This window comes from Phalacrocorax aristotelis, chromosome 19 (genome assembly GCF_949628215.1).
Source record: "Phalacrocorax aristotelis chromosome 19, bGulAri2.1, whole genome shotgun sequence".
NCBI classification, from domain to species: domain Eukaryota; kingdom Metazoa; phylum Chordata; class Aves; order Suliformes; family Phalacrocoracidae; genus Phalacrocorax; species Phalacrocorax aristotelis.
In genome coordinates, this window is record NC_134294.1 from 2,601,845 (window position 1) to 2,614,643 (window position 12,799).

A 12,799-nucleotide genomic window follows, 5' to 3' on the forward strand; every position below is an offset into this window, starting at 1 on the left:
TTGTGCTGTGCACGGGGCTGTGCCCTGGCCGTGCCCAGGGCAATGTGCTGCGGTAGCCCTGCTGTGCATTGGGCTGTGCAATGAGCTGTGCCCTGGCTGTGCCCAGGGCAATGTGCTGCTGGAGCCCTGCTGTGCATTGTGCTGTGCAATGAGCTGTGCCCTGGCTGTGCCCAGGGCAATGTGCTGCGGTAGCCCTGCTGTGCATTGGGCTGTGCACCGGGCTGTGCTCTTGTGATGCCCAGGGCAGTACCCTTCTGATGCCCTGCTCCATGCCCTGGCCGTGCACAAGGCAGGCCCGTCGGGCACCAGGCTGGGCTGTCGCTGTGTACCGGGCCATACACCGGGCCGTGCCCTCACCGTGCACCAGGCATGCTCTGCCATGCACCGGGCTGTGCCGTGCCCGTGTCCTGCTCATGCCCTGCCGTGCACCGAGCCGTGCCGTGCACTGCGCCGTCCCCTGCCCGTGTCCCGCCGTGCACCGGGCGTGCTGTGCCGTGCACCGAGCCGTGCCGTGCCCCGAGCCGTGCCCTGCCCGTGTCCCGCCGTGCACCGGGCGTGCTGTGCCGTGCCCCGAGCCGTGCCGTGCCCCGACCCGTGCCCTGCCCGTGTCCCGCCGTGCACCGGGCGTGCCGTGCCGTGCCGTGCCCCGAGCCGTGCCCCGCCCCGCCCCGCCCCGCCCCGCCCCGCCCCGCCCCGCCCCGCCCCGCCCCGCCCCGCCCCGCCCCGCCCCGCCCCGCCCCGCCCCGCCCCGCCCCGCCCCGCCCCGCCCACCTCCTGCCCGCCGCGCGCCCCGGCAGTGACGGAGCGGCGGGCGTGGCCTCCCGCTGCAGGCGGCCCCGCCCCATGCCCCGCCCCGCGTCCCGGCGCTGAGGCGGCGCCATGGCGGTGCGGCTGCTGCTGTCCCGGGCCCTGCGCCTGCTGCCGCGCTGCCGCCCCCCGCCCCGGCCCCCGGCCCGCCCCGACCCCCGGCCCCCGGCCCACCCCGGCTCGCTGCCCTCGCCGTGGCGGCCTTGGCTCTCCTGGCTGCCGGCCGCCCGCCGCCTCCTGCGCGGGCCGGCGGGCGGGCTGGCGGCCGTGTGGCGGCGGGGCCCCGGCGGGGCCTGCCTGGCGCTGGCCGTGGCGCTGGGGATGGTGGAGCCGCGGCTGGAGGAGCAGCGACGGGCCGAGGCGGCGTGTCGCCACATCCAGGTGCGGCGTCCCGTCGGGGCGGGGGTGCTGCGGGACCCCCGGGCCCGGGCCTCCCTCTGGGGGACCCGTCGGGCACCCGCCGTGAAGGGGAGGGGGGGCCCTTACTGAGGGGAGCCCCGTAGGTACCCCTCATGAAGGGCATGGGGGGGTCGTTGCTGTGGGGGGCCCCTCAAGTACACCTCCCCATCTCCCCCCAAGGGAGGTGGGGGGGACTGCTATGAGCAGCCCTCAGGCACCTGCCCGAAGTGGGGACTGCTGTGGGCAGCCCCGCAGACACCTCTTCCTCCCCAAAAATGGGGTACTGTGGAAGCATCTTGGTCAACAGCCCCATATCACTCTAAAGCAGGTACTGGGGGGTGTCCTTGCTGTGGGGTGCCCCTCAGTCCCTGTCCCCCCACTAAGGGAGGGGGCTGGGGCCCTGTGATGGGGGTCTTTTGTCCCAGGAAGCTGGTGTTGAGCCCCCAGGTCTGTCGCCTCTCCCTGAGACAGACAGGTCCCTGCAAGGCTGGGCCAGGCCATGCTGGCAGGGCACCGGGGACGGACGGTGCTGAACATATTTCATGGGTAAAAATAGACCTTTGGCGTTCAGAGCCAGCTGCCTCATGCCCTGCTAACTGGCAAACACACTGGCACGGAGGTTCTGCCTTTCCCTGAAGTATCTTGGGGTGCTTTCTCTCCCCTGCTCTCTCTGGGTCATTAAACTTGCTGTCTTCCGCCTTCTGCCGTCCCTGAATCTGTGTCCCTTTGCCACGGGGCATGTCCCTGGAGCAGCCACCTGCACGTTGGGCTGTAGCTCACAGAGAAGTGCCCTGGTCTGTATCGGTCCAGGTGACAGCTGTGGCACCACCAGACCTGTAGGATCCCAAATACCATGGTTAAACTCCAGAACAGCTCTCTTGTGCTTCTTCTAACATCTCTTTTGATTTCCTCCCCCAGTTTTCCCCCGTCACTGATTCACTTCTCCTCAAACTAACCAACTCTCATACTCGGCTGCTGCAAAGGCTCAGGGCTTTGTTTTTCCATCTGTTGTTGCTCTTAATTGGATTTCCTTTTAAATGCTATTTGCCTGGTTTATTTGTGGAGAGGGAGAAAAGTGTAATAGTGCATCTCTTTTTGGAAGTATTTAGTTAGACTTGTCTTTACAAAACATATTTCTGTTCTGGATGAGCAAGTGACTCCCCCTCCCCATTCCTCTACAGCACCCTTGGAAAGGGCACCTTTCGCAAAGACTGTTTGCAGGGTAATCTGTTTCAGACAAAAATATACGGTCTGTAAATTCTTTTCCCTATGGTTACAGTGATTTGAGCCATAATAGAGCCTGATTGTGGTTTTCAGGTTGGACCAACCCAACAGGACATGTAATACCGCTTAAAGAGTAAGGGAGTTCTTCGTTGGGATGTCGGGAATAACTGAGCAGGTTTTTTATCATCGTATTTTCTTATTTCTTTCAGACAGTGTTTGTTGGAAAGAACAAGCCGCAGAAAGATCCCCTGAGCTCCTTCCGCTGGCAGGGCTTCAAGCTGGAAGAATATCTCATTGGCCAACCCATCGGGAAGGGTTGCAGCGCCGCTGTGTACGAAGCAGCTATTCCTTTCTCTCGTGATCATCAGGGGTGTGCAGAGAGCAGCCGTCTCGCAGGGCAGGGGCTGACTGTGCAGCCAGATCGTCGCTCGGCTTCGCAGGGGGCTGAAGAGGAGCCCACCACAGAGAAACACCAACCAAAAGAGGCTTTTCCGTTAGCTATCAAAATGATGTGGAACATTTCGGTAAGGAGTCGGTTCTCAATCTCCTTGTCTGTCACTGGGAAAGTCTGGCTGAAACGTTTAAGGTTTAGGTGTTGAAAGCGCTAATTATGCAGTGCACGATGAGCGTGTCAAAACAAAGTTGTTGATAATGTGACATTGGAGATGTCTATTGTCAGCGAGCAGTCCTGGAGCAAGGTAATTAGCACTCATCCTTCCTCTGGAGTCACCACTGAGAGCTGCTGGTGGTGGAGTTTTTGATTGTGGAGGTGATATTTCGGGAAGAAAAGCTTTTCTGAAGCTGACCATCATGGCAAGGTGTAAGAAATGGAAAGCCACTGCTGCCAGTGCTTCAGGGATCGGTGTCCTTGTCGGTGTCAGGATAGAAATAGATTTTCTTCTGCAAAGTGTGGCTGAGGTGCAAGTCAGAGGTCGCAGGGTTGGGGCACTAACCTGCATGCTGGGTCCCCTTGCCGTGGAGTGAACGGGCAAGATCTGCGCTAGCATTTCCCAGCCCTGGTGACTCTGAGTCCCCGATCCCAAGGGGATTCACCCCCTCAATATGGCTATTCCACATTTTAAAAAATTCCACATGGCTTTTCCCATTGAAGAGGGTGGATATTCTAAGAAAGTCTTCCAAAATGCCAATGTCTGCAACCCCTTGGGCTCCAGAAGTACCCTGGCGTTTGGCTGTGGGCTTTTCCAGTCAGGTTTTGAAGTTGAAAATGAGTGTCAACTTATAGCTCAGAGTGCTAATAGTCGCAGATGTGTTTGGCGAGACAAATGGATTTCTTTCTGCAAGTACATGCCTTGCCATGTCCCTTGGTAAATTCTTTAAGTAGTTACTTGCCTTCCCTGATTTTCAAAGTAGAGAAGGGAGTCCCTTTGATCCTGTCTTAGTTGATCTAACTCCAAATAGAGCGCCAGCATTAGGATTGTCTGCTTTCTCTGTCTGAGGCTGGATGATTTGGTGTGACATTGCTGTTGCAGGCTGGTTCGTCAAGTGAAGCCATCCTCGATGCTATGGGCCGAGAGCTTGTTCCAGCCACGGGGGTTGCCTTAGCTGGAGAATACGGAGCTGTCTCTGGCCGCAGGTACGGTCACGATGGAAATGGCGGTGGTTCTCAAATGGTGACATGCTAATTTTACCCATCGATTAATTTTGCAGCACATCTGTACAGTTAAGATGGCCAGAGGTTTCTATAATAGTTCCTGAAAGTAGATAAAAATGAAGCCTTGGGATTATTAATGACTCAGGAGGTAAGTACCTATGTTTTGTCTAAATGATGGTGCCTTCAGAAGTGCTGCACACCTCAAACATCGCGCAGGGATGGGCTGCTGGCTGCTGTGGGGATTTTTCTCCACTGTGCTTTTCTCCAGCACAGTTAGGAAACAGCATAGCAGTCCTGATGTTCTAATAGTAATTTAACACAGTCATGTTTACTCAGGAGCAGACTGTGGCATGGCTTCTTGGCGTGCAGGGAATACCTACAGGTAAACTGCGCTGGCTTGGGTGGCGCAGTCCGGAAGGGTGTTGGAAGGGTACGCCAATAATTAGGGGCCCTTCCATCCTGCCAGCGGTCTGATGGCTGGCTGTGGCCACGCACTTCTGTGCCCCATGTCTGCGTCGCCCCGTATCTAAAATGCTTTGGTATCTGCAGATACTGTTAAAGGCTAGGAGGAGCTAATTACAAATCACTTAAATGTATGTCCTGGTGCTTTTTAATTACAGAAATATACGCCTACAGTCGGTAACAATTTGATGGTATTAAACATCAAACAATTTGACTGTCATGCAATTGGACTGTATTATTTTAGAACTGGTTTGGTTGTAAAATGGGTGCTAGGCAGGGAGGTGGGAACTGTTCTATTGCAGGGAAACTGGTGAGCAAGAAAATGGAGAATGACTCGGTTCCCACTCTATCACCCAACTGAGAAGTGAGCGAACAGCATGAAGGTGGAAAATTGCACAGAAACTTTTAAATTATCTTGAGTTGAGCTCTTTGTTTCAAATTGAACAGGAAGACACATTTTTTTGAACAATGGAGTCCGCAGTCCAGATTGTCTGATTTAAATTTCAAATACATCTCAGCTGCCCATACAAATGAATAATGAATGCTGTGTGGTGTGTCACTAGCTGGGAATGCAACAGAGCAGCCAAAGGGATATTTGACATTCAGGGGATGGGGGGAGAGAGATGTGTTTTGCAGATACAGATAGGTAACCTGCCTTTCATTGTAGCAACTGCTTCCTGCTTGTGCCATAAAATAGAGGGTCTAAATTGAATAGCCTAGTGTGAAGTTGACCTTTATTTTATGTCTAACAAAGTAATTGTGTTTGCTTTTTTTCTCTAAAGCTGTCATCGTAGCTCTTTTTGAACTGAGAAGCAGCCTGTGACTAGCTCTGCCTTTGTCAGCAGCGTGGAAGGGCTAGTAGGGTTTGAATAAAATGAAAGGCCGCATGATAAGCGTAAGGGTTTCCAGCAAAGCTGCTTTTGCTGCACTGGTAACGCACTGTTATTTCCTGTTCAGCCATTGTATATAGGGAAATCCAGTTACAACAGAGTCCTCCTAACAGCCACCGGCGAAGTCTTGGTCTGCGTGCCCTCCGCTGGTGTATCAGCAGACGGCACTGCTTTGTTGATAGTTCACTTTGCTGTGGGAAGCGCCAGTGAACTCCCGTGAAAGTGCTGGGGCCTGCCCGCTGCTGCGGTGGATCTGCTCAGGCTGTGGGCGCTCTGCAGCGGTGTGGGAAACGCTGGGCTGAGGTGCTGGTTAGGAAATGGGCCGTGAGGGCAGGGAGGCTGCTGTCGCTGTTCTTTCTAACCGAGTGGTTTCCAGGATGTGAATGTTCGAATATTTGCTTAACATGCCACTCTGTAATCTGTACTGGGCAGCCTTAATGCTCCCTCTAATGATATTTTTGCTGCAGAATCAGTGTGTTTGCACACTGCTTTGGAGAACCCTTTGGTGGGGAGGACAGGCCATATTAACGACAAGTAATTCCAGAAGTAAGAGAGATGTGTCTGTGATCAATCAGAAGTGACCAGTAGGTTGATGTAATCTGGGGTATCTCTCCTTTTGCGCAGAAAGCCTGTCCTTGGGATGAAGAAGTTGCAGCCTCATCCGAATATAATCCAGGTGATCCGAGCCTTCACATCCTCGGTCCCTTTGCTGCCTGGAGCCTTCACAGATTATCCGGACGTTCTTCCTTTAAGCCTGAATCCGAGAGGGATCGGTCACAGCCGCACGCTCTTCCTGGTGATGAAGAAGTAGGTAGAGAGAAGCTTGTTATTGTGACATGGGCTTTTTGTGAGACTGCCAAGCGGGGCTGGGTGTTCTGCCACGACAAGGGTCTTTGCAAAGATTTGGCCTGGGCTGCTGCCAAAAAGCAGAGTATGCTCTTGGAAATGCCTCCTAAGACCTGTTCCAAGTCCTTGAGATTTTAACTGTGGTTTGACAATGGAGACAAGCCGTTCTTTTTCATAATTACCCCAAATTAAAGTAGGAAACGGGGAGCTTGTCCCCATTTGTCTGCCCTTCAAAGTCTGAACTTCACCCCTAGTCTGAACACGCCACTAGAGGTGGAGTGGAATCAGTAATGAGATTTATTAGTCCTCAGCATCTCTGGCTTTCTCGGTTGGGTTTTGCCTTTGAATAGGCATTGCTGTGACACTGACGTAAAAGCACCTCCTCTTTCCCACTCTTTCGTTCTGCCTGCCTCTGGAGAAGTGCTGTGTCCTCTCTGTATTTCAAGAATATGTCCTTTCTCCTGAGTTGCACATCTCCCCATTTTGCTTATACAATCTGCATTATTAATTTGCCGCCTCTTTCATGCAAAATATAACACCAGTACCTAAAAACCTGTAAAATGACCACTGTATGCCTGGAGGCCCTCGCTCTGCTGGCTTAAGAGGCTTCTTTTATTCGTAGTTGTCCAACTCAGGTGAGAGCGCCAAGAATTTGGTGGTGGGTAGTGTTGCAACACAGAGGATTTTAGAACAGCGAACAGGGGAGCGGTGTCAGGTGGGGCAGCGTTGCAGAGGTCAGGTGAAATTTGGCGCGTACAAGTGTGCAGTATCCCCAGCCAGACGGCACTGAGGTTGAACTGCAAGTGATAAGCTTCCAGGATGCTAATTCTGAGGTGTTTTCCCTTGTTCTGACCAGTTATCCGTGCACCCTGCGCCAGTATCTGAGGGAGAGCAGTCCAGATGTTCGTCTCTCCACGATGATGATTTTACAGCTTTTGGAAGGTGTTGACCATCTTGTTCGACATGGAATAGCTCACAGAGACCTGAAGTCTGACAACATCCTGGTTGAATTTGATTCTGGTATGTAGATCGCTGAGTGTAAATGCCAATTAGGTCATGCATGGAAGCAATACTTGGAAGTCCTACCCAGGTGTGCGTTTGGGGGAAAAACAATCCCTTTGAAGAACCTCAGGTTTAGTTTTTAGCTTACTGCTTGCTGTCACTGCAGCACTGTCTGTGCCTCGAGTTTTGGGTCATCAAAATGGACTTGAAAGGAGCGTTGCACCGTGATCAGATGGAGAGATGTGGAGTATCACTAAGGTGATGCATTGCACCAGCACAGCAAATGTTGGCTGGAGCAGGTGGGCACATAATAATGCCACATGGATGATGCTGCAGGTGCCTTTACTTCAGGCTCTCAGCTCTGTCATCTCTCAGTAGCCAAATAGCACAGGGCAGTTCTTAAAATCCCACCTCACAGTCAGGTTAATGGTGCTGCACCCTGGGATGATGGCACATCGGTTGGAAGGCAAGGGAACAGACAGCGTTAAAGCCCAAGGCAGTGTTTCTGCCGTCTTGTTCTCCTGTCAGCCTCTCTATCTGAGACTTTAATTACCTGAGCTCTTTTTCAGTGTGATTGAGATTCGAATGGGCAGGAAACAATAGCAGGCAGCCAGATCTGTGTAATTAAAGGTCTTGGTACAGCAGCAGTGGAGGGTTTTCAGTGATACTGATGCCATTTGTATTATCTTGAAGGAAAAGCTGCTCTGGAGCTATGCTGAATGAGGTTAGGAATGACCTAAAGCATCAATTTTTCTGTATTGGAGTCTGGAGAAGTAATGGTTCTTTTTTGCAGTGTTTGACTTTGTCATCAGGACAAGATCTGTTAACTAATGCAAAGTTTCTCCAGCCTTTTGCTATAGCTAAGTATATATACCTGTATATATCTGTATATATCTGTATGTCGATAGCTTTTGCTATAGATGAAAACAAAGGGGGAAAAAATGAAGATAGTCCTCCATCATGGATGGACCTTACGTGTCTTTGATTTTATGGTATCCACAACATTTTGAGATGCACATGTTCCATGGGGAGCAGTAATATCTTCTAAAGAGGAAATAGAATAATGAGTTTTGTTTTAATAAAACTGATATTTCACCTAATAATAGGGAGGAGAAGCAGGAAAGCAGTGCATGGTTGTACCAGTTCCTGGGGTTTTTGAGGTTGTTCCTGAAAGCTGTCTCTGGTGTCCATGTGATGTGGTGTCTAATACAGCCAGGTACTCGTGAACCAAACGCTAACCCTGCTAGCCCCGTGTCATTCGCAGCTGGCTGCCCCTGGCTGGTGATCACGGACTTCGGTTGCTGTTTGGCAGATGAAAACATTGGCTTGAGACTGCCTTTCACCAGCTCTTACGTGGATCGGGGTGGCAACGGCTGTCTTATGGCACCTGAGGTAAATCCCCCTGTAGTAATGGTTGGTGTTGCTGGTTGTCTGCTTGTCCTGCTGTTGGGACTAAAAGTTTCAGCCCCAGCTGTGGTGCAGGCTGTGATAGGAACTTGGAAGAGGGTGGGATTAGGTCTAGAAGCAGTGGAGGGCGTGTGTGCATGTCGCTTTGCTGTGATTTGTCCCTGAGCCTGCCCTCACGTGCACACACTGATACTTGCTTGTGTGGTCTCTGCTGGTGTGTGTTCGCAGTAATACCTGCTGAAAGTCTGCCATCAGATCGATCATTTTCTACCCATTTCTGCTTATTGACATAACCTGGTCATGCAGGACAGTAGCTGTAGCTGGTTACTGCGTAACTAATCTCACCCTATGCTCCATCATGGGGAGCTGTGTCCCGTAAAGCGGTGTAGGAGGTCTGTGTCCTAGCTTGAGTTATGCTTGCTAAGCATCTCTGCATTAGTGACAGAAGTCCTCTTCGGACCTGTGCTGAGCAGTCGTCAAATAGGGACCTTGGGCACAAAAAGGTGAAACGCAACCAGTCAGTGTTATGAGGCAGAACTGACCTTTCCCATTAAAAATTTGCTCTTCAGTCTTTTCTTGGGCCCCTTTCTATGTAGCTATTAAAGAAGTTTGTGCAGCAGTCCTTGTGTTGCGACAGTAGGTTTTGGATGAAGTTCAAGCAGTTGTGGAGTTATTTACAGTTCCTTTGTATTTCTCTGATCATAACAGTAATAAAAGCAAAGACACCCTTTACTGTCCGCTTGAGCTGGAGCACCTTGCCTTGCATTGCTTAAGTGCTGGTGCAGTGTTGGTTGGTCATCTGCACGTCTCCTGTCTCCCTAAAATCCCAGAGTGGAATAGCCCTCAGGATGCTGTGAATGCTGGTCAGGGGCAACGACTAAAGCCTAGGCACGATGACCAAACTCCTCCCAGTGTCCTGGTGGGCTGAGCAGCGACTAGAGCCTGCCAGTAGGGAATATATATACCAGAGATTTAGAGGAAACCTAGCTTTGGTTTCAGTCTCTGTTTATCACAGCGGAAATGCTGACTTGACACTTGAAAATGAATTTTAGGACAGAGCCCCCACTAGAGCTGTCTATTCGAACATCTCCATCTCCATGGCAGGTGATCACAGCGTCACCTGGTCCGGGCACGGTGATCAACTACAGTAAAGCCGATGCTTGGGCTGTTGGAGCGATCGCCTATGAAATCCTTGGCCTGGCCAATCCTTTCTATGGCCATGGGGACTTGGCTCTGGAAAGCAGAAGTTACCGTGAAGACCAGCTGCCAAGCCTGCCCGATCACGTGCCCCTCGAGGTGAAGCAGGTGATAAAGATGCTACTGCAGAGGGATCTCAACAAGGTAAGAAACACTTGTCTTGAAGAAGTCACCTAACCAGCCTTTGGGAGCATCGTAGATCATTTCTCCCTGGAGGGCTTGGGGTGCAGGACCCTAATCCAGATATCACTGCAGTCCAGATAATGATCAAAGACAAACAAAAGGTCTTTGAAGTACAGCGCAGCCTCTCCCACATGGCGCTGAATAGTTTCAGGGATTTCAGTGGACGTTTGTGTCAGAGACTGGACCTTGAATCGGGGGGTTACGTGCAGGTGCCTGATAACAAATACTCACTAAGAGCATTTTAATTCACAGCAACTTTGCGGTGCCTTAGAGGGGGCCTGGGGGATTTTTGGCAGTGTAGACGCTATGTGCTAGCGATGTGACGCGAGTGCAGCAGGATCAGCTAATCTTCCCTCTCCTTCCTTTTGCAGAGATTGTCTGCTAGAGTTGCTGCTAACGTGCTTCACCTAAGCCTCTGGGGTGAAAGCGTTCTAGCGTCCAAGACCCTGAAACCCGACCAGATGGTCGCCTGGCTTCTCTGCCAGTCTGCGGCCGCTTTGCTCATGAACGGACTGGTGGACAAAAGCCGGGTAGAAACCAAAATGAAGATGTCCTTTTTGGCAAACCTTGAGTATGAAGACCTCTGGGCAGCAATATTGCTGTTGCTGGCCTGGAGAAGCCGGTCTGGTGAAGAATAGCATCTGGGACTCAACCGTGTGATAGATAAATAGCACTTTCTAAAGGCGCATAGGAATCTGTCTTTTCTCTCTGCCTGGAAACCTGTAGTGCTTTAGGGAACAAAACTGCAGGCCTGTGTTTAAGAGGTTGAGTTTATCTCTAAGCCAGTGTTAGCGCATGCTGCTTTTCTCTCCCTGCTAGAGGACATGCCCTTGCTTTGTTACTCTTTGGTGAGGGTTTGCAGACCTTGCAGGTGTCCTGAGGTACGTGGTTGGTTTTGCTCGCATTTGGGAATTCATAACTGACTTCTAAGTTGTGTGTTGAATGTAGCGAGTTTCAGAAGGGGGTGTGTGGGAGGAGGCACCATCTAGCCACTTTTTACATGGAAGGATCACGGATTTAAACAATACACCGAGAAAGCTGAGCTGACAGAGGGACGTGCAGCCTCTCTTTTCTTAGGGAAACCACCAGTGGTCTTAAGATGATATTCTTCTGCAGCCACAGATGTATCTTGTATAAAATGGCAGCCTAAAAGCCTCCTAGTGAGCCGCTCGCTTCTTACGATAATGAACCGTTACATATCTAGCTAGTTGAAGGCAAAATAGCGCAAGTACAATGAACCCAAAACCCACTTACATTTGTTTCCTGGCTGTCAGAGTTGTGCAGCGACTGCTGCCGCAGGGTCCAAGGCCGAGTCAAACGGTGCCCCGTTAGAGGTAATACTGCAAATGACATGGGGCTGAGCAGCAGTGCCTGCTTAGGGTTTCGTGTGATGCTCTTCTCTTTTACCTACCTGTTTTTTCTGTTCAACAATGAAGTAATGTCCTTTGGTCGGGGAGGATAGGAGACATCGATGTTTGAACAGCAACAGTTGTGTTTATGAAAACGTTATTCGATTTCATGTCTGTAATTTTGTTTAGAGGAATTGGGGAGGAAGTTATTTATGTTTGTTGCACAATAAATTGAAGATTAAGCTCTGCTGCAGAGTTGGTTCTCTACATCTAGTTTGTCTCCATCCTCGGGATCCAGGCTTTAGGCTGTGGAAGCCTCAAGAGCAATGGAGCCCTGGTTCAGGGGTTTCTTAAAAGATCATTCGGCTCTTTCCAGTGCCATCTCTGGAACATGTTACTTTATTCCACCAAGTGGAGTTTCCCCAAAAAGAAATGGACCTTGCCTTGTGAATGTGCCCATTCCGTACTCTCCTGACGGGTAAATCACTGGCTGCTCCTGAAGTTTCTGGGTCAGTGACATCATGTGTCAAGTGGCTGATACCCCTGAGCAAATCATCACGCAGTAACGTGCCATTGAGGGCTCACGCGCTGAAACGGCGCCTGGTTCAGCAATGGTGCAAACCCGCCTGCTCGTTTTGCCTGCGGACACAGCACGCTGCCGGGGTTGCAAAGAAGGTTCGGCAAAGAGCACAGAGCTGGGGAAATCACAGAAAATGAGCTCTTTGGGCAAAAAGTTGCAGAAAATGAACTTTTTAATCTTGGTCTGACCCTAACTGAAGCTGCTGCTGCTTTTTCTTAGATACTGAGTTCTTGCAGTGCTTTTTTTAACGGGGATGGCTGCCTTGAATTTGTGTGTGCGCTCTCCTGCGAGCTCTGTGCCCTTTAGCAGTGAGGCCAGATCCCCATACACTGTCTCTGGAGCTTTTTGAAGAGCAAATACTGTTCCTTTTTTGGTAGATCTCTGCTCTGACCTCTCTTTCTGTTGTTCTGCTGTTCCTCTGAGCCAGCAAGAGCTGGTTAGCTCAGCAAGGCGCAGCTCCGTGTGTTGACAAGCTGAGTCTTTCCTTGTGCCTGCAGTACCCGGCGTGGAATACACACGTATTCCATATCCAAACCAGCTGTGTGGAGAGCAGGCTTTCTGCTGTGAACATACTCTGGCTTTTTTCCCCTTGATCTTCTTCCCAGGTCTGATGGCTACATGAGTAGGGACCAGAATTAGGAGCTGGAGCCATTGGATTTGAAGTGTGTCGTTATTAGGCTAACCAGGGTTTGATCTGTGCTGGGTAACTCCAGTCATTGGAAACTTGCTTCCCCTGGAAGTCGTCTTATTTCATCTCTCTGTCCCCAAAAATGGCTTAAAGCGCTTGTCCCGCAGCACTGCCTCTGGTTCTTAAATCCCTATTATTGCTTCTCCTTTGCTT

At 51.2% G+C, this 12,799-nt stretch overlaps 1 protein-coding gene across 1 annotated transcript; it reads left to right on the forward strand.

Annotated features, from left to right (window-relative positions):
- Nucleotides 1-844: 844 nt before the first annotated feature.
- PINK1 (PTEN induced kinase 1) lies at nt 845-11,631 on the forward strand. The gene is made up of 8 exons (XM_075113949.1): nt 845-1,188; nt 2,640-2,954; nt 3,921-4,024; nt 6,019-6,201; nt 7,097-7,260; nt 8,507-8,634; nt 9,754-9,990; nt 10,401-11,631. Exons 1-8 carry the CDS (start codon nt 880-882, stop codon nt 10,665-10,667), a joined length of 1,707 nt encoding a protein of 568 aa, XP_074970050.1. The 5' UTR covers nt 845-879; the 3' UTR covers nt 10,668-11,631.
- Nucleotides 11,632-12,799: the final 1,168 nt, after the last annotated feature.

What these genes read in the sequence shown, in the direction of transcription:
- PINK1 (XM_075113949.1), top strand. Translation starts at nt 880, where the DNA reads ATGGCGGTGCGGCTGCTGCTGTCCCGGGCCCTGCGCCTGCTGCCGCGC. An exon ending in CGGCGTGTCGCCACATCCAG is followed by an intron (nt 1,189 to 2,639) that starts GTGCGGCGTCCC and finishes TATTTCTTTCAG; the next exon opens with ACAGTGTTTGTTGGAAAGAA. An exon ending in AAATGATGTGGAACATTTCG is followed by an intron (nt 2,955 to 3,920) that starts GTAAGGAGTCGG and finishes TTGCTGTTGCAG; the next exon opens with GCTGGTTCGTCAAGTGAAGC.